General features: G+C 44.5%; 1 protein-coding gene and 1 long non-coding RNA gene across 3 annotated transcripts in view; one reads left to right on the top strand and one right to left on the bottom strand.

Moving 5' to 3' along the window:
• Window positions 1-118: 118 nt before the first annotated feature.
• LOC122175604 lies at window positions 119-25,358 on the top strand. Its single transcript, XR_006177452.1, has 3 exons — window positions 119-239; window positions 369-528; window positions 25,303-25,358. It is a non-coding gene; the product is annotated as an uncharacterized LOC122175604 (long non-coding RNA).
• The window catches only part of SYNPO2L (synaptopodin 2 like), a 33,727-nt gene continuing 10,307 nt past the window's right edge, over window positions 2,771-26,190 (bottom strand). The window contains exons 2-4 of one of the 2 annotated variants that reach the window (XM_042863369.1): window positions 24,151-24,302; window positions 21,374-22,035; window positions 2,771-8,746 (exon numbers count right to left, since the gene is read on the bottom strand). In XM_042863369.1, the coding sequence (XP_042719303.1) occupies window positions 6,417-8,746; window positions 21,374-22,035; window positions 24,151-24,302 (3,144 nt within the window). In that variant the 3' untranslated portion in view covers window positions 2,771-6,416. Of the gene's footprint in view, window positions 8,747-11,423; window positions 11,737-21,373; window positions 22,036-24,150; window positions 24,303-26,190 lie in introns of those variants that run through there. The other variant, XM_042863370.1, reaches the window with a different exon arrangement.

The raw sequence follows: 26,190 nt of genomic DNA, 5'->3' as shown, positions 1-26,190 counted from the left end.
TTTTAATCATAGAAGGAACTGCCCGCGTGTCACTGTGGCCACCTCCCTCTTTCCAAAAATACCTTTTACTTAAGTGGCCTCAGGAACAGCCTGCACAAAGCATTGCTTTCTCTGTCCAGTATACTCAACATTCATTTTTGTGCTGAGTTCCCACGTGCCTAATTTCAAACGATCTGACTCCTAATTGTTGATGTCTGTGAAATCATTTCAAGAGCAGCAGATGAGATCTGTCTCATTAGGTAGCACTAGATGGGCATAAGTAAGAGCCAGTCCTCAGCAGGGCTGTCTCCCAAGCAGATTTTGACTGTGTGAAAGCCTGGCAGGCAGAGTTTGTCTGACAAATAACCTTCACTGTTTTAATTTTCCAGGGATACAGAGTGGCTTGGCTCCTTTCTCTCCCTGGAGCCCAGGACTACAACACAGTGAATACATTCATAAGCAGAAGACTTCAATGTAATTTGATCTGTTCTAGAAGAAGTTGCAAAACATTCACGTTGGTTTTTGAGGAAGGAGTTTTTTTATTTTCAAGTACGTCTTTTTATGTTATTTTATTTGATAGTTTAAAATATGTATTATATGCTTAATCTCTTCCAATTTTACGCAGACTTGCCTTGACAGTATTTTGTTGTAGCAACACAATAGGACAAATAGTTAATGCTAGGCTCTCTCCTGCCACTACGTGGGCTAAATGCATGATGAGATTTAGGGCTGGGACAGAAATATGTAGGGTTTGATCACAATGCTGGAGTGGGTGTTAGAATAGCTGGCGTAACTGTGGGGTGTTCCTTGCTGGGCAGCCTGTTTGTCTGCATGCTCCACGTGCTGCAACCCAGGAATGCCCTCTGTGCTGCATCAGGCCTCCCACTGCCAAAACTCCCTGGTATGAGGCTGGTCTTCTCCTCTGGCACGTGGTACTAAGAAATGTCGTATGTGAGTGCCAAAACTGGATAGATTAGGAGGGAAGGATTTCCTACGATTTTACACCCTCCAGATCTAACACTACATCAGGTGAATGCCAAAACTCCAGATAATTTGGAAAAGAACAGTGGCAACATCTAGTGGCCGTTAAAGCTATAGGTCTGTACTGCCAGCAAATATCCTTACTCTTTGTATATTCTGTATACGTGCTTGGCATGCACTTTGCTGGACACTTCTCCTTCCAACTAGAACGATTGTTTGGAGGCAGGTATCCCTACTAAGCACCTTGGTACTTTCTTATTTCAAAATGCTGAGTAGCACACTGTAGTCCACTTTCATCCCTAGTCTTCTGTGTTAGCCATTCAATAATCCTTTGGCTTTGCTTTGGGTCAGTAAACTCATAGCTGGCTCCCCCTCCACATTTGAAAGTCTGTTTTTCTGGCTCCTTCTGACATGACCTGCTGTGAGAAGAAATGACTCTCACTTGAGAAGGTTACAGAGGTTAACAGGGAATTTAATCAGAGCCCTGAACACAGCAACTGTCCTGCAATGTGTTAAACCATCTGGAATAGCTCGTAATCCTACTATGTCAGCTTTAACTGACAGCAAAACAAGATGCAGTCCTAATCTGTAGCCTGTGCATCTGTAGACTTATTTCTTTGGGAACTGAGTTTCTGGTTGGACTTGAAGCTCACTTTGGCATCAGCAGACTTTTTTACTCATTTGTGTGTTTCCCATCCACAGATCAATCAGAAATATGCTGGATGGTTACAAGGTCCACCTCAAGACCACCATGCAAGCAATTAATCTGAGAAACATCCATAAAATGATAGCTATACCAGAGCCCAGTCTGCAAGTCTGATCCTACAGCTTACCCCTGCATCTCCAGTAGGGCTCAGGAATTTCTACTTGTGAGTGATATACATCTAGGAAAAAAGGTCTGCTAACACTAGACCTAAACTGAGGGCAATGAAACTCTCAGGACCCCAAATTGAACAGACTTTAACATGAACTGGGTTAGTGTTAGAGCTGGAGGCTATCCTTAGTGGATTATACTTGGTCTTCTGACTGATCGGATATTCTGATCTTTCAGTTAATAAGTTGAATGGTTGTACAATGTAGATTTGTATTTGGACTTACTGGAGCTGACAAACTGTTGTTAACACCAGATTTACAAGCAGGGGATAGTAGAGGAATGCAGGCTGAGCCTGGGAAAGATGACTACATACATTTTAGGTTGTGCCAGGTGCTGTGCCCCATCCTTGCAGCGTAAAGATTTGGACTGATCTTTTGCTAGGATGGGATTGTTAACAGCCCTACAGCTTAGGACAACAGGAATTTGCAGGGCCAGATTTCACACTGACTCCTCTCTGTTCTATAACTGAGACAAGAAGAGGCATTTGGAAAAGACTCACAGCTGGCACCTCTGTGGATTCCTATCTGGATTTTTTTCTGTTGTAGACATAGATCACTGGGCTAGAGCAGAGCAGGATTATGAAAGGCTATGCTGAGAGTGGACAGGCACAGGCAGAGCTGATTTTTGTATCAGGCTGTGACACCAACCATAAGGAAATTTCTTCTTTGTCTTACTAGAAAGTGAGTGTTTTATAACTTGTAGTACCAAAGTTTACATCTCATTTAACTTTTTGCTTTCAGGGTCTTTTTTTTTTTTAATGTGTAGAAGCTTTAAGGCCAACTTAAGCCCAAGTATTTTTGTTGTCAAGACTTCCTATCCTTTTTTTGGACTCCTTATGTTCTCATGGCTTTAGAAGTTTGTGGTAGTGCTAAACTGCATGTGAGTTGAACAGTACTTCCTTCTGGGTGCCAAGCAAAGGTGACAAAATGCCACACGTAAAGTGCATATCACAAGTTTATTCTTCTGCACAAACAAATAGAAAGTGACTGTAAATTGCAAAAAAAAAAAAGACAAAACAGAAAAGGAAAATGTACTTCCAAAAACGGAGACACCAAATCTATTCACCTTTTGGGGTCACATCTGCCACCAGACAGAGCACTGCTGTGGAACTCCCATTTTCAGAGCACTGATGAAGATCCTCTATGAAGAGGGCCTGATAGGGTGTGCTGGATATTATAGCAGAAAGGGAGTAAATTCAATCAGAGAACAATCCTGGATGGCACTGTGCTTGTGTCTGGTGACAAGTGACTCCTCATCACATCAGTCTCTTCTGAGATAGTTCCTCTCAGCTGCTACAGGAACTTGAGGTTATCCCTGGCAAGTGTTCCTATACATTCAGAGGGAAGAGACTGACTTCTGAAGCCAAGATAAACCCTCATAATTGCCATAGCAGCATGCTAGAGAGGAGGGATGATAAGCAGTTTTAAATCAGAACACACATAGATGTTTTCAGATGCTTAACTAGGGGATGCTGGGGTATGGCCTACTGCTGCAGCTCATATATTAGCAGGTGGGAACTAAAACTTGTCCAACAACTGTTTACATCTGTGCTTGTTTAACAGCTGAAGAATTTGAAATTTGGAGAGGTTCAAGTGAATTGTATATGATTCAGCTGTTACCTAGCAGGCAGCCACATTAGTTTCATGAGCAGACCCTAGCAGACCTGCTTGAAGCCAGCAGTTGTGCAGGCTTCTTCCCTATAGCTTAGCAGATGCATCTCAGCATTAGTTCACATCTCACATTACTTGCAGCTACAGGCCTTGTTTGGGATACTCCACAAGCATTATAGGCCTCATCTGCAGCACCTTCTGCTTTTGTGGATCCTGCTCTGTCCTCATAGGATAGGTAGCTTTCCTTCCAAACCTGGCTTTGAACCAAGAATGGTAGAGGTGAAATGCAGGATCCCCAGCCTCCTGATTCTTTTCCTTGCTCTGATGTTCAATATCAGTTCTCCAGTCAGACCTGAATCTTTTCCATCTTCTTTCCATGACTTATCGGAAGGATGGACCAAATCCAGTTATTCCACTCAGATCCTGTCATGTAACAGTCCACGGTGTTTGGCCATCATCAGTGTATCCTAGAAATCTGGAGAAGCACCACCCAGATACAGGCCAGATGCAATCTCACAAGTGTGATAAAGTCAGACCTCTCTCTCTCTTTTCCTTATTTTTTTTTCTAGTGGCAAAATGAAATTCCTTAGATGCTCAGGCCCTGACAACACTTGATCTTTAAGTCCATGAGAGACAGGAACGCTAGAGTAAGATTCAGAATTTCTGAGATTATTTCTTCACTGCAGAATTATCCTGAGCACCTTTTCTCTGGTCCACATAACCCCTCTCTACACCTGAGTTCAGTGATACTTTCTGCCTGGGCAAGCTGGTCTGTCTAAGGCTAGTGGCTACAACTATCAGCCAGTGACAGCCAGCCGGTGCTCCACAAAAAGATTATAGACAAAGCTTTTGAAGCACTACCTGTCCTTCAGTTACTCTCCATGGTTTTCCTAGGAAAATAGAAGACTTGCTTTCTTTGGGAAGAATCACAGAGATTTAGCTTGCTAAGCACCTGATATTTTTTTCCTGACATGATGGCAATGCAGTGCAGCATAGGATGAGTGAGAAAGTAATGGTGCAAGTCAGGTTTTGTAGCGTGGCTGCTCTCCCTCACCACAGTTGAAGTGGATTCTGGTGGTCTGAGTTAACTCTGCAATGAAGACTTGTGCTAAGACCTCCCTTCTGAGGTTTTCCAGGAAGAAAAAGCATCACCTCATCATTTGAGGTTGGCTGCTCCCATGTCATACAACCAGTTGCATCCCTTTTCTTATTAACGCAGGACATTCCCAAAGGTTTTCTCTCCATCCTTTCCCACAGCTGATAGTTTGCCAAGAGAGATGTAATTGTTTTTCTCCTCCTTCTCCAGCATGATTTTCTACATTCCAGGGTCCCCATCAATGAATGCTGCAAACACAGGTCTGCAAAGCAAGCCCAGCCAGACTTGAAGGATTCAAAGAGATCTGGAAGGATTGTGTATTGCTTTTACTTTTCTCTCATTCTCTCCCTCTCAAACTTGTCCAGGACTAAGTTGCTAGTGAGATTCTCCAGCTCAATGTGTGGAACTGCTACAAAAGGAGGAGAAAGGGCAGGAAAGCAAATGACAGGGATGTATGGACCAGAGCACATGTGATAACACACACGCAAATGCAAAGAAACCCTACTGATACCCCGAATTCTTCCTTAGTAAAGGGAATACTTTCTTCTTATACGCTATTGATCTAGCCTGGGACATTCAAAGAATAACTAGTCCTATTTCCCCAGCACTGCCAGCAGATTGAGCTCTGTATGCATGTGTAAGAATGCATATCCTCTGGGAATCTCAAAGCACTTCAGTTTTTATCAAATAATCTCATGGATAATTAAGTCATTTAGTTTGAAATTTCACTGATGACTCCATTTCTCTGTCACCCATTCTCCTGCTGAGACTATCTGTAGAGAGGATATATTTTCCAGCGCAACAATTTTAAGGAAGTTTTATGTAGTGAACCACTTCCAATCTAGCTATATTTCTTTCCTAAACTAAACAAAAAGCTCATGTATAAATGCATATTCAATCCTGCTTCCTTTTAAAGGCAACTTTACCTTTTCCTACACAATCCTTCTTTATACTTACAGAATCTATCTCCTGTTCAGTGGGACCAGTGCTGCAGGGCTTGCTTGGAGCCTACCAGCCACAGCCTGAGCTCAGCTTTGCTATTTATTTATCTCCAAAATTTAACACTTCCTTCCGTGATTCCTCCAGGTTGTGGTAGCCTAGCAAGTACATTCAAGGCCCCACTGTCAAACTGCTCCCAGACCTTACAGCTGTGTTTAGTGCCAGCTAGATGACTCCCTTTCAACTCCAGCCCTGGTGACTAGAGGAACAGGCACCCATAGTCATCCTCCTGCACAGTGCATGCTGCTTCCATGTGTGCGTGTCAGCACTCCTGCTCTGCTCCCTTACCTCCTTTCCCACGCCTCTCAGAAGGGGTATCTGGCAGAATTGTACATGGCAGAGCCCACTTCTCCTTTTGCTTTACTGCTATTCAGTGTGTGTACATGTGGGCATACAAGTGCACATGTACAGACTAACAGGCTTTTTAAAAAAACAGTTTTATGGGAAAGGTAGGACTTCTGCATTGGAATCCTTTCTTCCAGCAAGGCTTTTGTCCCCTCAAGACTTCTTCATTCAAAGCTGACTCCAAAGCCCTCAGAGGAAAACCACTTCACATCCTCTTGTGAGACAACAGCTACAGTTCACCTCTCCAGAGGTGTGCTTTGCTGCTGTATGTGAGTTCCCAGTCCTTGAGTACCACGCATGCCCTCTCTGCACATTCTTCCTTCATCTGTAGCCACAGCCATAAGCCTTGCCACGAAGCTGCCTATCCAGGTTCAAAGAGAGGTGGGGGGAGAGGGTGGTGCAGAAGGGGAGTACTTTTTTTTTCTCTTTTCTTCATTTTGTGTCACACCACCCCAACATACTGAGCTGACAAGAAAGACGAAATGAACACTACCTCTGCAGGGCCGTGGATGGGATGGGAATGATGCATGCCTCAGTGGTGGCCAAAGCTTGGCCTCCACACATTCGCCTGCATTCCTGTTCTGGCTGCTGAGAATTTGGGCCTGGCCACCTGAAAACGAGAGGCTGAAGCTGGGTTTGGGGAGGGCCCCAGGCTTGCCTGACCAAACTCTGGGGAACTCTGATATGGCTTAGGGGACTGGCTGAGCTCCATCTGGAAGGGTGCTGGGGTAGCAGGAGCAGAAGAAGCCATTTCTGTTCTCCACACGGGCTCATCCAACGTGGTGGCTGAGCGGGGCACAAGCACAGTGGGTGCCAAGCTGCTCGAAGCAGGCATGGGAGCAGGGGTGGAGAAGCGACGAATCTCCTGTGTTTTGGCTGTTTTCACAGGGACCTGCTTGGCTGCAGTGAAGGACGAGCTGGCCTGCTGGCCTGGCTGACCAGGAGACTTCTGAGTGCTGGAGCTCGGGGGATCACCAAAACAGAACATGGCTGACTTTAATTGATAGGGCTGATGGTGCATTAAATCAATGGCCTTGTTCCCTGACTTCTGGCCAGGTGCCTTTTTCACTTTGCTCTCTGCCTTACTAGCCTGAGACTTGCTGGCTGCCAGAGGATAGAAAGGGGAATGCATTGGGTTGTAAGCTATCGGAGGCGGAGCCCGGATATTGGGTGAATATTTCCAGGATGAAGGCAGAGAAGGGGAAGGTGAAGGGGTCCTGGGCTTGGACTCTGGCTTCGTTGCTGTCTCCACCACAAACTTGTCCATGCGGCTCTGGCGCTTGGCAAAGAGCTGTGCCCCCTTGCCTTTAAGCTGAGGCATGTCATGGGCCCCATTTACCAGTCCAGCATCTTGCTGCTGAGGCTTAGGAGCCACTGGAGGTGGGGTCTTAAACTTGCGGCCTGAGGACTGCATGAAGTTGCAGGCTTCAGCACCCAGGCTGAGGAAATCCTCCTCAGGCCCAGACTCAAAGCCTGCCCCAAGGTGGTCACCTTTTGGCTTCTCATCCAGGTTCTGCACCAGAGACAGGAGCTCGGGGTTGGGTGAGTTCTTCTTTTCCTCAACCTTACTGAACATGGGTTTCTTGTTGCCCCGCCGGCGAGCCTCCTGCAGGATGCCTGTGCGGGGAGCTGGCACGGCAATCCTCTGCTCCCTGGAAGTTAAGGGCTCAGAAGGAGGCCGTGGTGTTGCTGCTGAGTTGGCAGAAAGCTGCATTGGCAGCGGGGAGGTGCTTACCATATGCTGTGCTGGTGCTGGGCTAATATACAAGGAAGAAGAGGCTGTTCCAGGGACTCGGGGCTGAGATGCTGCAGAGGCCGCCTCCCCTCCTGGCTTTGAGGGAGTTGACAGGAATATAGAGGCAGTGGATGTCCGTGCAGGGCTGGCAGAAGGCTTGGTCTCTGGAGCGCTTCCTCCAGCTCTTGGCTGTGATTCTAGTGGTGTTGTTGGCCTGCCTGGTGCAGGAATATACAGAGATGTGGAGGAGCTCACTGGACCACGGTGTGTCGGTGCTGTGGCACTGGCAGGTGTTCCTGGAGCAAGAGGTGAGGAAGGGGAGACCACCGTGCTTTGTCCACCAAGGTTTTCACTAGGTTTTTTGGGTGCAGATGGCCTGAAGATGACTGAGGATGTTGCTGGGCGTTGGCCAGAAAAACCAGGAGTAAAGGGCCGTGCAGATCTGTTGAACATACTAGTGCTTGAAGAGAAGGGGTCAGGTGTGCCTGGGGGGTGCGGGAAAACAGTGGGGCTGGGGGGAGCCAGGACCTGAGTAAGTGTGGTGGCTGGCATCTTGCTGGGCACTTGCACACCTTCCAGGTGGATGCTGAGGGGCACACTGGCTGTCTTCTGTGGCACAGGCATATCTCCATTCACCATGCCTGGCTGTGGCTGGGCAGCTGGGGTGAGCTGGGGGCTCCTCTGTGCGGGGACTTTTTCCACTGTGTACTTCCCTGCCCGTTCCCTCTGCTGTTCAAATAACCGTGCTCCTTTACCCGAGGCTTCACTCAAACCTTTTTGCTTCTCTTCTTTCTGCTCAGAGACTGACTTGGACTTTTCAATGTCCAGATAAGTGTTGTCCCAGTCTGAGTGATTTGTTAAGCTTCGGGCGTCAGAGAAACCTTCCTCATCAAATTCAGACTCACTAGTTGGAAAAATTCCGTCTTCCTCCTCGTAGGAACGGTCTTCGTCAACACTCCCAAAGCTCACTAGTGTATATTTCTTAGCCCTCTGTCTGCGCTTCTTGAACATCAACACCCCCTTGGAGTGGGGGTTGGGTGCGTCTGTCAGCAGGGATGCAATGGTTCTGCACTTGGTTTTGGCTTCTTTCACGTTCTTCTCTTGGATGCTCTCGTGGCGGTGAAGCTCTGCAAGAGACAGAAAGACAAGCTCAGAGCTCCACAAGAGGCTAGATGGGCAAAGATGGGCAGTGATATGGCTGTAGGTATTCTAGTGCTCAAAAAAGGAGACATACTGACACCATCTGCCCTATCTTTTCTGTCCAACCTTTGCTGATAAGCATTGTTTGTAACTGCTGATAGAAACCCAGGTCAGTTTCCTCTTTCCATGCAAACACTATCAGTGAAGTTTCTATGGGTGCGGAAAGAGAACTGGCTTTGTTTTAAAGGACGGTTTCTGTTTTCTGGTCAGATCTGGGACTTCCTACTTCTGCAGCATGTGGACAAGAGTCCCTGGCTGTATTTCACAGTGTGTTTGAAATTTGTGTCTTTGATCCTGGGAATCTGGAGCATTTACTTATCACCCTGTTACTTATCACCCTGAAGGTGGAGCCCTGTGATATGCAGATCTTCCTCCTGCCATATGGTGGATACTTAGGAGCAAGCAGTTCCTCTAGAGGTCTGGAAAGCAGCCATCAGTACTGTTAGTTCAGATGTGTGTGTGCAACAGGAGTCATAGCTTTTAGGTGCTCAGCAGGAACAGCTGGTGCCTGGGCCCCACAGTGACAGTTATAGTCTGTGTCTTACATCAACACCGTGTGTAGGGCTGTTCACTGCTCCCTGCAGCAGCCCTGCGGCAGCAGGAGGCATGCTTTTACCCTTGCTGCAGTCCCTTGTCTGTGCCCCAAGCCCAGCAAGGAAACAGACCATTTGCTCCTGAGCAAGAATCCCAGACCTCTATGACCGATCAGCCAGCCCAGAAGGAATCTACTTACACAGGCTTGCCTGGAAAAGCTGACACCTGTTGGGACACGGGCATGAAAGTGCAGAATAATCGTTTTCCATCTGCTCTGCCAGTCCAGTGGACAGCAAAGCCCCAGTGAGGAACACTGTGTTCTCTACCCCATGTGTAGAGAAAGCATAGTGTGAGCAAGATCCAACAGAAAACCAAACTCAGCTACCCTGAGAAAAGCATGGACTTCCCTATAATCAGTGTTCAAGAAATCAGCACTAACCTTGCAGAGAAAAAAGGTAGAGCAAACCCAAGCCACAAGATAATCTCCAGTTTTTTTCATTTTATTCTTTTCCTTACTCCCATTGTCTTTTTCCCAGCATGGCTGTACAGATGAGAAATCCATCCACTGCCTGCCTCTAATTGCCAAAAAACTGCATCACTTTGTCCAATCTTTTGACTGTTTTATTCATTCAGTGAGGACCAGTTAATGGGGCAGAGCTACTTGCATTGGGCGACAGCAATGGGAGAGGAAGTTTAGCTGGGAAGGACACAAGTTTTCCTGAGGGCTGCAGATATTCCCCAAAACCTGTCTAGGTGTTACAGGTGTGGTATGTTCTATACTGCATTAGTGTAACCACAGCAAAAAGAGCTCCCTCTCATAGTTCATGTTGAAAATAAAGTGTCAACTTGCACAGCAGTCATCCTTGCAGAAGCTTAAGATAAAGACAAAGGAAGACCGATCTCAAGGCTTGAAGCCATTCACAGCACATGCTGCTACCCTGTGATTTCAGCAAGGGCACCTGTTTGGTTACTTGAGCTGGATGCTCAGTCCATTCCTCCCCTTTGCACCAAGAAATCTAGAAGAAGCCAAATCAGTTCTAACCTGTGCAAATGGCTCATCATTTACACTTGCATTTGGAGAGTAAAGGCTCTCTGAAAAGCTTTCCTTACATGCTGACTCCACCTTGCTGAGCCAAGACTAACAGTGACCAGGATTTTGTGGAGACTTAGTGCTATTCAGAACAGTTGTGGACTTCCCTCAAAGATCAGCTGTCCATGATGGAAATGAATTACAATCCCTGAAGGTCTGTTCACTCCACTTAGAAATCTGCATGCTTGTGCCAGGGGAAGCAGGGGGTTCCCAGTGGAGGAAACAAGACATTTCTTTCTTTCTACAAGCATCCAGTCACTATACCTCACCAAGCTCATATTTCGCTTCTGCATTTATAAAGAGAAAGAGCATTGCTACAGAATTTAAATCACATTCACACTATGTAAATTCTGTTTGAGTGACTCACAGGAAGATATTGTGCATCAGGAGCTAACAGCTAGGGAGTTACACCAGCCAGAGTGAGTGCCTGAGCCTCTTTCGACAGCAGTACACTGTGAAAGGGTTCAACTCTACAGTGTGGGCTAGCAAATACTGTAGATAGTCTTGGTTATGCCTCCACCAACAGTTGGGCCAGACTCAGCATTAAAATCTACACATAGCTTCCCTAGGATGTTGGTCTGAACTACTCTATGCTCAGAAGCAGCTGGAAACTGAGGCTGTGAGACTTGCTCTCAGGGCAAGGGCAAGACCTGAGACTTGCTTCCCTTTTCTCCCTATTCTCCTTCTTATCAAGGTTAGAGTGCAGAACAAACTACAGCCATTATCCCAACAGAAAAAATGATCACGGTATTCAAGCTACAATCTCTCACAATGTTTTAAGAAAAAAGCAGAATCTTCCTAAGATGACTTGTTGAAGAAAAACAGGAAGAGTGAAAGCAGAACAGAGAAATGAATGGGGAACAAAGATCTGTGGAAACAGAAGAGGAGAGGAGAGGAGAGGAGAGGAGAGGAGAGGAGAGGAGAGGACAAATGAAAAAGAAAGAGAAAAAAAAAAAAGAAAAATGAGGAGACACCTGTACCTGCATAAGGCTGATCCAAGCTTGAGAAGGCAGAGTCCAGACCTGGAGAGCTGGGCATGTCACAAAGCCCGTTTAACTCACAGCTCCCCATAAACAGAGAGAGGCAATCGGAGAGAAGCAAAGCAGCTTCCTGCTGGATCAGAACCAAAAACTCTGAGGTGTCCAAGCCCTTTGCTATCAGTTCCACAAGCCTTTTAAAGCCTCTCTTTTGTCTAGTAGGTATTGCTGCCAAAAGCCATGAGGTCACTTTGTCTATTTTTGTCTTCTTAGTTTCATCACTGAGCAGTGTGATGGACATTATCACCTGGCACTCAAGCATTCTCCTTTTTTTCTCCTCCCTCCAATCCCTGGGAAAATAACCTGTTCTTTTTTTTTGTCTTAAAATAAGAAAATATTCTCTCTGTTCCCACTGCTTCTGTGGTGCAAGCTTCAGGCTAGAAACTGTTTCTAACTGGTACCTCCATGGACCTTTCAAACAGATAAGGTTAACATATCCAACACAGCAGAGTAGAGAAATCCACTCAGGAGGAAAGAAACTTTTCTCCTCTGAACGCTCAGGGAGCACCCAGCTTCAGGCAAATATAAGGAACAAAAGAAGATGGGGAGAGGCTTTCTTTTCCTTTATACATCAATTTCCTTCCACATCTGAGGAGTATCAGCTCATGATACCAATTCCTGCCATATGCCAGGACTAAGAGACATTTGACAGAGGAGCATTAGGATACTGAGTGCCTGTAGTGAAGTGTTTGAATTAAAATGGCAAAGGCTGTTACCTACAGGGAAGAGTGTGGCTATGCTCAGGGAGGGCGATGAAGGGTTTGGAGACCAAATGTTTTGGCAGCACCATTCAGAGCTCCAGCACCAGAGACTGAGAGGTGATGAATGACGAGATGATGATAGTAAGAACTGGAGTGGACAAAGGAGAGGGGAACGGAGAGTGCTGGGAATCTACAAATCTCTGAGAACATCATCTCCAGTGTTAGTGAGTCTAGAAAAAGGAAGGTCTGACCACAGAATCATAGAATCATAGAATTATTAAAGTTGGAAAAGACCTCAAAGATAATCTTGTCCAAGCATCTACCTCCTGCCAAAACTATCCACTAAGCCCTGTCCCTCAAATGACACATGATGCCTCCTAAAATCCCTTTGCCACCGCTGAATGCCAGGGAAGATGATTTCCTCAGGCAGAGTTACTGTAATGGAGATGTGTCATGGCCTCATACAAAGGCTTTTACAGCAAAAGCAGAGAAAGTTACTCAGTTCCTTCTTCTCTGATTAATATGTATATATACAGGGATACAATCTCTTTGAGAAAGCCTTGTAGAATCTGATATACTCCAATTGCATTAATATGCAATTGGAGTATATCAGATTCAACAAGGTTTTCAACAAGGTTTATTATATATATGCAATTGGAAATCAAAATATAGCTCTATAGTGCTGAACAAAATACTGAGAACATTCAAATGGATTAGATAAGACAGTAAACAGAAAGATTATGAAACGCTCCTGAATTATGCTGACGTGGTGGAAAATTTCTATAGAAAACATTTTGTTAACTTCTGAAGCATTCAAATTTTGTCTGAAGTTCTGCTGGAGTAATCTTCAAAAAATAATCTATTAGCCAAAGCCTACAAAGACTTTTCTGTGCCCTAATTTAGCTAAAGCCCACTGAAGTGGAATGATTTAAGTTACTAATTTCAGTAAAGAGAAGTGCAAAAATTATACATTTTTTCTGGATAAGGACCCATTGCAGAAAAGAATTTTAATGCATACTCAAGAAAACTACTGAACAAGCAGGATTATACAATGTCAAGTAGTGTTTGTTTTCACTAGGAAATAAGGCTGGTAAATTTTATTACTAAAGACCACATTCTAGAAAAGCCAATACCAAGGCTTTTCTAGAAAATAAGGATGCTGCTAATTTCAGAAATTAAAAAAAAAATTATGTGTGGTGAAATTCTACTTTGTCTACTACCTTTCCATATGGGATCAACTAGAATTTTATTCTTCTAGCTATTTATGTTAGACAAGGTCATTTTTCCATGGCTAATGTTGCAAGTATCTCAGTAAGTCACTGGAGGATATAGACATTTCATGCTCTTCATACCTGGAGTCCTTTCAAAATAGGATTTGAATAGGTTATATGGGCTTTCCAAGTATATGTCTCTCAAAAGCCAGTCTTTAAAGTTATGCCAATGATTGAATTGCAAAGAATAAGGAAGGAGACTATATATATATATATATATATATATATATATTCTTTCACTTAGAAGTTATGGTATAACTCTGGGGACACAACATTTATTTCTCATCCTTGTATCTTTGTGTACTTTTATCACATAAACTGTGCAAACAATAAGGCATAAGTACTGGCTTTGCCTCCAACTTAGCATGCTACAGACATTCAGTCTCACAACATTTAAGTTTATCTATGGAGATTTTAATGTATAGTTCAGTACTTAGCAAACCAGTATGTTTTTTGGTTGGTGATTGAAAGAGTTCCAAGTGAGACACTGCCCCATTACAATCCCCTGGTTTTAGAAAAAAAGAAATTAAGCTTTTTTGCAGGTGAATTTACGGCCATGGGACAACAAACAAACAAACAAACAAACTTAGTGGATTTTGGACCATTTATAGCCATTCTTTGATTCCCACACTGCTACAGCAGAACCCTGCTAGGCTGAGAAGGTTCATGCTATGCATGGCTGCAATTAGTCTCTATATTAGTCTCTGTATTAGTCTCATGGTATCCTGCTGGAGATCTGAATAGTTTGTTCACTCAAAAAAATCTCCTTTACATGATAGAGAGCTTGTGTTGTTTTTTTTTTTTTCCAGAGCTGGATGGAAATGTGTCCTCAGTGCAAAAGGCAGCATACATGGTCAGCATTCCTATGCTGCCATCTCACTCTCAGGCCCTGATATTCCCTACACAGCCTTCTACAACAAGAGTGCCAGGACAGCACCTGTTCGATGTACTGGTGAATCTGCCTTTTGCATTTTTAGCCTGATTGCCCAAGAAAGGTTTATGCAGTCATGCTTTACATCTTTTGATCTGTCTGATTCATGCTAATAGCTTTTGAGACCATTTGTTAGTTTTAGTCCAAACTCACAAAGCTACAAAGCTCCTTTGTGATCACATGAAAAGAGATGGCTGGACAGAGACAGACCCCCCCATAGGAAGCAGAAAGCCTGAGTGTGGTCTTAATTGGGCACCAAAAAATGAAAAACACACAAAGGATTAGGAGCTCCTGTATGAGAACCATCAGGCAGATTCGCATCTACTACAGAATGAGATATCAAGTCTGAGACACAAATTAAAAGGACACCAGGATCTGTTAATTCTGCTGCTCACAAATTGATGTCTGACAGCAGGATAGTACCGATTCATCATCTCTTCGTCCTTCAGTGTTTCCAGCGTGCACACTGGTAATACAGAGAAGCATATGTTCACCATCTGTGCACTTGATTAATCCTGTGGCACATGTCATACATTCTTATTATCCAATTGATTTTAGTCCCTTTCTGCAACCTGCCAAGCTCCCATCTCATTCTACAAATCCAGCCTTCCACAAGACAACTATATGTACTTTCCATGCTTCATGACAATTTCTGATTAACACATCACAGTCTCTACTCAGTCCTCAGGTCATCCATTAAAAATGGTTTTATTGCCATTTGCTACTACTGCTTGATAGGTAAAACACATTCAAGAGAAATAAACATATTTTAAAAGCTTCACTAGGAAGAGTTCGCTGTTCAAAAGCAGAGACAAAGACCTGGGAACAATTCTGATCTCCCCAATCCAGGTAAACCACCTCCCATCCCAATGTTCCCCACACACCTGGGCTTCTGAGGGAAGAAAGAGGAGAAGAAAGCTGCAAGGTGTCTGTTCCAGGTCCCAGTTCTGAATAACAGCACTTTAGGGGCTGCAGGTTGTCCGACAGCACATGCTGCCTGTTCTGTCTAGGTGTAGCCAGAACACAAGATCCTCTAATAGAAGAGAGGAGGGTTGGGATTTTTAATCATCTGTCTTTTCACCAGTCATATAACATTGAGGTGGAGAGGACATTTGATTGACATATGTTCATGTTCAAAGCTCCATGGGTGAAAATATAGAGGTAGCCCCGCTGGATTTAGAAGCCAAGTGAAACACTACTACCAACTTAGCCAATTAGCTAACCTGACATCATGAGCCATTAATAGTTATGTTTTCTGTTCTATTCTTAGCCAATTGTGTGGTCACCTTACAGTAGTCCCATCTCATCCATATTTCTCTAGTTGGAAAAGTCATGTGGAACCATATCAGATGTCTTACAGAAGTCAACACATGCTGTGTCCACCTTATTTCTTTAGCCACAAAGTATGTTACCTTACTGAACAGGTCACTGACTGGTTTCTTTTTTTTCATTTCATAACTGATCGTTTTGTTTTCCATGAAATGTGTTCAAAATAGTTACTTCATTCAGCTAACTGAATCTAAACCTTTTTTAGTCATTACCAAAACCCATATCTATAAGAAATGTGACGTTCTTGGTCTTTTTCCCAGAGTCTCTACCCATTATTCTGAAATACTAACCAAGAGCTGAGGGTCATTCTGATACAATTTTCAGTAATTCCTTACATTTTACTTCTGGAGAGAATAAGAATTAGACTTGTCCTTTTCAGTATACTCAGAACATCAAGGTGTGCTGAATCTTGTCCCCCTTATTCCTGCTTCCTTTTCCTCTATACTAAGGGACAGTTGCTTGGCTAACATAAGCAGTAGATACGCTTATGACAGTGAAGCTTTACAGATTTCACAACAAACTGATCTCTTTTCCTGTGATGGATTGAAGGTAAACTGAAGAATGATATTTGCCAGATTGATGTTTTTCTCCTCCCTGCCATTAATTTTCTCTTATTGAGGAATGACTCCGTTATTTAATTGCCCTTTGTCAAAGTCCATTTATGACTCACCCTTTTATGCCTTTCTCTCCCACATCACTATCATTTTTTCTCATTTCTCTGTTGCCACTGAGTAATTTTGCCTACTTGTCCCCACGTTTTCAGCGAGTCCCATGTAACTTCAGATCTGATGGAAACAACATTGGACAGGAAGAGGGACTCTTGTTGTCTGTTTGCGTTATAATTTCTTCCAATTCAATTCTGAAAATCCTGGAACCTAGCAATTATTGGGCAATTTCTGTTTGCCCAAGCAGCTATTACATCAACCATGAAAATAACACCTCTGTGCTTGTGGTAGAAGAATATAAGCCAAAGGTGTAAGCTCAAATGCCATACTCAAACCTAAAGCTGGATAAAAAGTGTTCCAGATGCACAGCATTTCTCTCACTTCTGTCTTTGTTAATAAATACATCTGAAGAAAAAAAAAAAAAAAAAAAAAAAAAAATGTTAATACTGAGAGATTCATAAGCAAAGGCAGCAAAGGCATATGACTAGATTGCATACACCAGTGTATGTAAATTGCTTTCCCTAGTGAAGGCAATTCCCAGGTCAGTGCATGATGAAGTGAGATCAGACCCTTCATCAGTGATTCACCCATGGAGGTTGTTGTCCTTGTTTCCCTAGTGGTTGGCTGCTTACTGGGCACCAGGGCCAAGGGCTATTCAACGTTGCTTCATACTGCAAGGAGCGAACTTCCTGTAAGATCAGTATATCATACAGGTGCTTATTCCAGAAAAAAATGTATCAATAGTTCAGGTGATTAATTTTAAGCTCCTGGGACAAGTAAAATGTTTTTCTGCTCTATTTCTAAGCAGAAAGGACAGAGACCTAAACTTTTGGGTCTCCTACACTGCAGAGAGTTGCAAAATGATTAAGCTAGCCTACCAACCATGTAACTGCATTTATCAGTCACAGCTGTTGAAGGTGAAAGCCAAGTAGAAAATGTGGTGCAATAAGTTCAAACTGCCATTCAGATACTTTATCTTCTTCACAACTCCTGTGACCCATATGCGTTATAATAGGCTGATAGCTGGCTTGTTGCTCTCACACTCTCTGCAGAGAAATGTGACTACGCTGTTAGCAGAGGTAATCTGTAAGACCCTCCAATGAACAGGCAACTTATAAATAAGCATCCTATCTCATCAAGTGATGCTGCTGTACATCCGCTTCAAACAAGAACAATTTCCTTTTCTGATACAGAATGTAACAACTTTGATGAATCTGCTCCTGCAGTCAGGCCCATATAAAGCAGAAGAGGAAATTTCCCCACCCATTCTTCCCTCCCTTCCCCTGCCGTATATGGAAAGGCTCTTGAGTCCTAGGAATTAAAAATAGTCCAGTGGATAAGCTTAAATTGAGATATTTTGAAGCACTTCTTGCACTGACATAAATTCCTATGTGATAGCAAGTTAGGACCAGACTGCTGTCCTGGTATGCTTGTCTTCTGACAGCAACTGGTATCTGCTGTTATGAGAAAGCCTGAGCCCATTGCACCTGGGAGACAACTGAAGATTGAGGGTGAGAATACAGTGCACCTTAGAGAGGAGAGGCAGCTCTGGCTACAGAATAATCCCAAGCCTAATTATATCTTCCTTTCTTTTTGCATTATCCAAACAGCACAGAAATCATGTCAGGCAGAATTTGGACTGGCCCATTACAATGAGGATAAATGGAGATCCTAAAGATACCCAGTTTCTCCAAGGATTAATTTATTTAAAACGAGAAAATTTCTTCTTTAGTGAAAAATAAACAAATTTCCACTTTTGTTTATCCAGATTAGGCAATATACTGGTTATTTACAAGTACGAATGCCCTCCTGTAGTTCATTTGAAGTACAGCAAAGAGTCTCCATTTGCTGGTTGTTCTCTTGCTCTCCTGAGCAAAGCGTAAGGGTGCACAGTAGCCACTGGGTAGCAGTGAAAATTGAAGTCTTATTATCTGTAGGGCAAGTTCCTCACACTTTTAGGGTATGTGGCTCCCCACTCCACCCCACCAGTCTACATCAGCAATACTCTGAGTGAGTTTTGAGCAGGCGTGTCTGAGCTGTGTGTCCTCTGGGGAGCTGAGATGATACAGGTGCTTATTCCAGACTTTGGGAAAAAACTGGGTCAATCACAATATGCAAACTGTGATAGGGCAAGAACTTTGAAAAAAGGCAGGCTCAAACCTGTTGCCTGAAAAGACTCTAAGCCCTTACACCTTTGCTGGGAAAGGAGAGCTACAACACAGCAGCTGACTATACACAGGGTATCCTAAGATGGCACCAGTAGCTGCTGCCCCCCCCTACCCCCCCACTGTGCTTCCTTTGTTCCATCTCATCCTCTGCCAAATCCTTGTTCAGGCCGTTTCTAATTGCCACTACGCTATGTTCTGCTCCTGGGGTCAAACTGTTGGCTGCAGTGAGTAAGTGAGCTACATTTGTTTTGTGTTACTGCTGTTCAAAGCAGGCATCAGACAGCAGTGTCACCTCTGGCAATTGCCAGATGATTTATAACAACTCAGCAGGGAAATAAACTGTGGTTGTCAAAAGTTGGTAAATTTGATGCAAAAAAGAGTGTGTGCTGAAAAAATGTGAAAATTAACAGAAAATGAACCAGTAACAACCACAGAATAAAGACTGGTAATCTTTCATGATAAGGATAGGAAAGAGAATGAGGGGAATATGGGAAGCATTTTATAGTTTCGCTAATGTTCTTGAGTATGCAATCAGTCCAGATCAGAAATCTGCAGTGCTGCTTGCCTGAGGTACAGGAAGAGATAAGAAAGGGAGAATGCAGCTTAAGAATGACAGTGAAAGTTAAAAAGAATGAATACAAATAGAAAGAGAAAAAAAAGGTGAGGAACCAGTTGGTTGACAGTTCAAAAAAAAAAAAAAAGAGTTATTCTTACAACGTGGTGGTGGAAGCCATAACAAAAGTGAAGGTCATAGAATCATAGAATGGCCTGAGTTGAAAAGGACCATAAAGATCACATAATTTCAACCCCCCTGCCATGGGCAGGGTCACCAACTACTAGAACAGGCTGCTCAGAGCCACATCCAGCCTGGATGGTCAGGCCAAAGCGAGGAGGGTGTGCACCAAAAGGCAAACATCTGATTAGGTAGTCAGAATGGTTTTTAAATGTCTCCTGTGTCTATATCAAGCTCTAGGCTCCTGTGATTGATCATCTAAGTCAGCTACTCTTCATAACTCTGTTTTTAAAAAGTTGTTTAGCTTCTAAGCCATGAGCTTGATTTTGTGTTCTGGTTTGGCAAAAGCTGGAAGTCCCCTTGTCCCAGAGTAGGTTACTGTGCTTTGTATACTGCTAAGAGACAGCAGAGAAACAGAACTTAAAACTCATCTGGCTCTGGCTCTGGCTCCATAAGAGCCTGGAGCAAGTGTAGGAGCTAAGCCAATTCATGTACAAATATCCTTGCAAGGCTGCATCTTTCTGGCAATGGCTGCGGTACCTCCAATGGATATGGCATCTCTACAAGCAGCCCCTTTGCAGGAATCAGTGCCTCTCTGCAGTCCCACAATTTTTTTAATGGCTACTGTAATCCAGCATAATCAAGACAGAGTTTTACCCTCACATTTACTGCCAAGATTCCTAACTCAAGAAAAACCCAAGCTGGCCTTGTGAATTGCAATCCATGGCAGAACAACTCTTACATAAGGACACTCGTAGCCAAAGATGATCCAGAAGGGGGATGAGGGGTGGAAAGAGTAATACGAGAATAAAATACCATCTCAGCCTCTAATATTTCTAGGAGCCCTACCTCTCGCTGGCAGTGCAGTTGCATCACCTTCTGCCATGGGGTATTATTTTGCCATCAGAAATGTTCTGCATTAAATACCTGGCTTTCCTGGGAGCCTTGTGTGCTGATACTATCCATGGAAATAAGCCTTGATGTAAAGCATTTGCTCATCCACTGCTAGGACTATCAGATGGCAGGGAGCAGCTGAACATGCCTTTCTCACCATTCACCTCATGCTTGTACATTATTCAAATGGGGAAAAAATAGCTTCATCGTCAGAGAGTCTGAAACTGCTGATTTCTTTGCTCTTCTAGGGAAAGTGAATGTTATAGACTAGGAAGAACTACTACAAGGCATCAAGTCAGTTGTACTGCCAAGCAGGGCCTGACATAAAGCACTCAACTGAGTCTGTCCTCAACACAGAGTAGAGCAGATACAGCCTCGATTTGACAGTTACCTCTAAAGGACCAAGAAAAAGAGGGAAGAGTGGTGTAACAATAGCTTTGAAATATTATCTGGTCTGGGGAAAAGATGTCTAGTGTGTGTTTTATCTCTGATTCGGTCTAATAACTTTTCTATGTCTCAGTTTCCCAGTCTGTTCCACAATTAAGTCAGTTTTTTGAAACCTGCTTAATTTCTAGGCTCAGAGAAGTAGAAGTTAATCATTTGACTGATATATTCATATGAAAAAAATATATATTATTACCTTTTATTTGATATTATTGGCTAGATCACCACTGTGAAATCAAATAACATCTTACCCTGTCATCATGTTTGAGTTTGAAATGCCATATATAGCAGAAACCAGGAAAGATATTCTCAACTGAGGTCACTTTCTGGTCCATCACCCAAGAAATACTCTAAATTTTTCAGTGTTTTATTCTACCTGGAAAGGTCTCAAGAGATACCCACCCTACAAGGAGCTGCCAGATTAACTGATTTACCAGCTCCCACCTATATTTGCTGCCAATACTTCAAGTGGATTGATTCTACCTTAGCTGCTACATCGCTGATTGTATGGCTGGAGCTCCTAGAAGTGACTCCTGGACCCTAGGCCCTTTTTCTCATCTAGTGCTTGGGACATCCTTGGTGATCCAGACCCCAGTGGCAAATGTGCAATGGGAAGCTCCCATCTCTGCAGGGCTGACTTGGTTTCTTCACAAGTTAGGGGAGCTAACCCACTTGACATTTGCAGGAATGAGGATTTTAGAAGGAGATCAAGCATAGGAAGAGGGCAAGGATGAGTGGCAAGGTGCAAAGCACTTACTAGCCTGCTTGGCTTTCTCTGCATATGTGGTGGTTAGATCTTCATCAACTGGGTGCTCCACTGGCCCCACCATGGGGATGAGATGGCGCTCTGCTCGGATAGCCTTGGTGGCATGGGGTAGGAGCATCGCCTCTGGAGAAGGCTCACGACCCTCTGTTGAGGATGGCCGCAACTGTCCCTCGCTCTCTGAGAAAGGGGTGTCTGCACGGCTGCCGGGTGGACAGGCAATCTCCCTCTTGGCCACCCCACTGTAGCTGGCCTCCTTGGCTTCCTTCTGCATGGCAGCCTCCGGCAAGCTCTCATAGCCGCTCTGCTCAGACAGGGACACCTCGTCCTGGGGCAGATCTGCCTTGCTGTTGGTGCCGTCTGGCGGCGAGCGTGGGGACTTCTTGCGGGCCCGGCGGTGCTTCTCCTGGGCCACATTGTCTGCATCACTGTCAGTCTCACCATAGTAGGCCTCGCTATCCGGTGGGGAGGTGAGGCTGTCCAGGTGCCTCTGTGGCTTACGGGGCTGTGAGGGCTGTGTGGTGGCTGGGGCTCCTGCCGGAGCCGAGCTCAGGAGCTGTGCCGTGGGGCTGAGTGCGGATGGTGGGGAGAGCACTCGCTGCCCTGGGGAAGGGGAGCGCTGAATCCGTGGGCCAGTTTGGTCCCCACCAACTGTCCTGCAGGGAGAAGGAAAAGCAGTGAGTGAGGTCTGGTTGGTGAGGGGAGCTGGAAGGAAACTGCATGTGAGGAGGGAGCCCGCTGGACAGGGAAGGACAGAGGCTGAGCTGCTGTTTCAGGTGTCTTTTCTGTGGGACAGATATCTACAGTGCACACAGTACAGACACTAAGGGCAGACTCATCTCTGACATCAGCTGTGTGCTTTCATCCCGAATTTCTGCTTTATGACCTCTTTGGAAACCAAGTCTTAAACGCTCAAAATCAGTTTGATTCTGAACCACACAGCTGGGCTGGGGAACTTCTTCCCCTTGCCAGAGTCATGAGGATTCATTAGAATTATAAAGGAGCCTTCTGAGCATGCTTACTGGGAAGCTAGGCAGACAACATTGCCTCTGTAAAGCTGTGGGTTCATGATATCAATTGTTTGTTATCCGGCCTCTGAACAGTGAAAAATTTATATTCATGTCAAACCTTGGTGGAAGCTAACTGTGGGCAATTCTCCTGACAGTTTATTTATTTTAATAATATTTATAGCATGAATTCCTACTGGGGAGAAAATGCAAAGCTCCTCAGGCAAAACAGAAATGTTCTTTCTTTTCTTTAAATACATAAACAGATAACTGAAAATCATTGCTGCTTATAAGCTATTTTCTGTTGTTCTGCACTATCCATTCAGGTCTCTTCGTCCTGTCTCTTTACAAACACTCCCCAGCAGAAATGCATATACAACCTTGCATACTGCAGTCTTCCAGCTACCTGTCCTCTCTGAAAGCAACTGATTGGTGTTGTCCCTGGGAATATAGATATGAAGTGTTAATAAAGATGTGTTGAGAAAGCAATATTTGATGAGTTCTCTGCTACACCAAAATACAGCCAACTTTATTCTCAATCCATCCAATATTGGCTCCCAGAGGGCTGATCCATGCATCCTGTGAGAAGCCTGTCACTTTGCTAATTCAAAATGTGCTCATTTTGGCCCAAAGAATTTGCCTAGGCACCTGTTGGCTGCAGATGGGCTCCAGAGGGGTGAGATAAGGCCTTGGCTAGGGACCAGGCGCTATTCTGGCCACCCTGTTCAGGGCTCACTCATCCCAATTCATCACAGTTGGTTGACAGAATGAGCACATCAGAAGGCACCAGCACTTTCCCTGTAGCCAAGGGAAGTAGCCTACATGCTCCTGCTTTCCTTCCTTCTCTGAGCACTGCTCTCCTTGGCCCCCAGTGTACAGATGCCAGTAAGCAGGGTGGCTCTCCCTTCCCTTTGCTCACAGTTCTCTGTCTTCTGAGGGCTACAGAGAATTACATCTCCCAGATCCCTTCACCAGGGTCTTATTTTCTGAGGGCAGCTTCTGTTTCGGTGGTAGTGTGAACTAGTTAGGTCCTCACACAGCTTTGCTGCCTTCGTCTTTACCTGATTGATTTACAGCTTGGCCCTCATCTAACATACTCTGAAGCACTGGGTTTGCTTTCACACAGGTAGAAACAGCAAAGTTACTGGGATCATTTGTATGCCTAAAATTTGATCCTTGTTTCTAACATTCTGCTGGAGAGCTCAGCAGAGATACATCTTCCCAGAAAAAGGACTCCCCTACCCACTTCTTTGTAGAAGTCAGTTCATATCATATTGGAATACAGTGGCCTGCTGTAGTAAATATCCAGGTAACCTTTGTGCGACTTTCTGGTGGCTCGGTTATCCAATATATAGTCAAATCCATTTCTACTGAAGAGTTTTTTACCCAGAATGAACTGGAGACTGTTAATTTCTGAGGTAAACTGCCCTATGTCAACTGTTTGTTTGGAAACTATATTGTTCATTTTTAACAGCATATTTCTTACATTGCAAACATTTTCTTCCAGCTGGAGGGGGCGGAGCATAAAGGTATGGAGTCTGTTCAGCACCAGTACCAGGCTCTTGGAGAGCAGCATAGAGACAGTGCTGAACTTTTGGATGGCCGTGTTAGCCATGGGAATCTCCTCGTAATACACTTCACAGTATAGAGAAACTAAAGGCTCCCTGCTTGCCTTCCTCCTGCTGGATGTGGAGAGCTGCTGTGCTGGATGAAGCTGCTCTGCTGCCTGTACTGTCACAGTCCTGGTGTTTGGAAACAGCTTACCTTTTCACTCGGATATTGAGCATGCCATTGGATGAGTCGATGATCTGCATGGCAGAAGCATGGGAGAGGCCAGCACATGACTTCCCATTGATAGATACCAGCACATCATTTTCCCACAGGCCTCCACGGCATGCTTTGCTTCGCTTTCGGATCTGGAAAAAAAAAAAAAAAGAGAGAAAGAATGGGGATGAAAGGAAGAATAGTAGCCATTTAGTTTAGTTGCTCATCTCCTGCTGGCGCTTCTATTGCTCTCTCTCTGAAAGAATAAAATAAGGCCTAAAGACAAATGCGCTGCCAAGTTGAAGGAAGACCATGTTGCCTATGCCCTTCTGTTTCTGTATTCCCTGCTCCAGCATAGGCTGGACCTGAACACCAACCTAGTCTGAGTCCTTCACTGCAAATTTAAAACTCTGGAGTACCTTGCTCTTGATCTCTCATGCCCTGTTTCCTAAGTTGCCTGTGTTTCAGAGAAGGAACGGGAGCTTATTCCAGACTCTCCCTATACATGGCTGTGTGTCAGGATTCCCAGCTGTACCCACGACTGTGCTTCTGTGGTGTGACCCATGACATGCACACAGAGTCCCTGTGGATGCTGTCCTTGGGGATGCTGAGAATGGGAGGAGTTGGGGGCCCTCTGGCACTTCCTGCCATCAAGAATTCCTGCTCGAGTGGCTTTGGCCAAAATATTTCTGGATATCTGTATCAGGCCACATGGTGTCCTGTTACACAAGTGTAAACTTGGAGTAAATCTTTAGCCTTAACAGGAGTTGCGCAGGATATGCATTGCCATATCTGAAAATGGAGTTTGAGGCTCTAGTGTTAGACTAGCACCCAGTCTGGCCTCTTGTGGCCATTACACATCATGCATTTACTCTTTCTTCTGTTCCATGACATGTGTTGAACTTCTCACTGAAACCCCCAACACAGTCTAGGGTTCCTGCTGGGGCTAGCAAGCAAACCAAGTGTCCACTGAGCTCAAAAACACAGATCTCTCATGTAGATCAGCAGTGTGACAACCTTCTTATAGGACAGCTTGGCACTCATAATGCACTTAGTTTGCACATGCAAAAATAGCCAGACAAAAACACTGCATAAGAGTAAATCAGGATGAAATATGCTAGATTTATAAATGCTTCTATATATTTTCTTCAGATCTTGCAGTTACGTGAGAAACAAATCTGTGCAGAGTTGTTTGACAGAAGATTCAGTGAAAGAAGTGAGACAGATTCCTGCAGAGATGTAATGCACTGCCAGGCACCTTCTCCCACACCTTACGGCCTTGCAGCTCAAGCAACTGGACTCAGACAAAATGCTTTGGGAGTCTGCGTGGAATTCTACAAGCTTCTCTGCCCTCACTACCATGGAAGGAGATGTGAGAGGATTGCTACTCTACTGTCATTCCCTCAAGGGGCAGAAGAGAGCTGAAGCCCTGAGGACATCCCTCGGCATGGCTGGCTGGTCTGAACCGAAGGCTCTGCATAATCAGCATGTGACCAGGCTTAGCCCTGCCCACCCATGTCAAGAGGCAAGAGCAGTACTGCCTGTAGGTCAGCCTGTCAGCAGGACTGAGAAGTGTTAAGAAGATAGAAAGAGGGGCCCTATGCTCTGAGTTGTTTGTATGTTCACTGGCACTTTATCCCTCTGTAGCCTCTCCAGCTTGACCCCAAATTTTGTCTGCATGCTTAAAATAGGGATTTGCTCATCCCAGCTGCCACAGCCATCAACTTCTGTCATCTTAGCCTTTTATCTCTCTTCTTGTTAATATAAACTAGGAATGAGAACATGTGGGTCTGCAATGCTGAAGAACTACATTTCTGCTGTTACAGTACAAATATTGCTTCCTGATACTCCCAGTATCAGGATGCAGCTGTTAACTAAGAAGAGATAGCAGACGTGTTTTCCAGTGCTGCCTACTGCGACAGCAGCTAATGCAGAGGGTTAGTGTTAGGGCTGTAGGGAGGGTGACCAAAGGTATCTCATTGGTATTACTCAAAAGAACAGCTGCTGCTCCACAGCCAAGTGCTTTGTGTTCTGCATAAG

Source organism: Lagopus leucura, unplaced genomic scaffold (genome assembly GCF_019238085.1).
Source record: "Lagopus leucura isolate 7727_CA_CO unplaced genomic scaffold, USGS_WTPT01 Super-Scaffold_739, whole genome shotgun sequence".
Taxonomy (NCBI): Eukaryota; Metazoa; Chordata; class Aves; order Galliformes; family Phasianidae; genus Lagopus; species Lagopus leucura.
The sequence above is the reverse complement of the archived record's forward strand: the minus strand, read 5'-3'. Positions and strand labels throughout refer to the sequence as shown.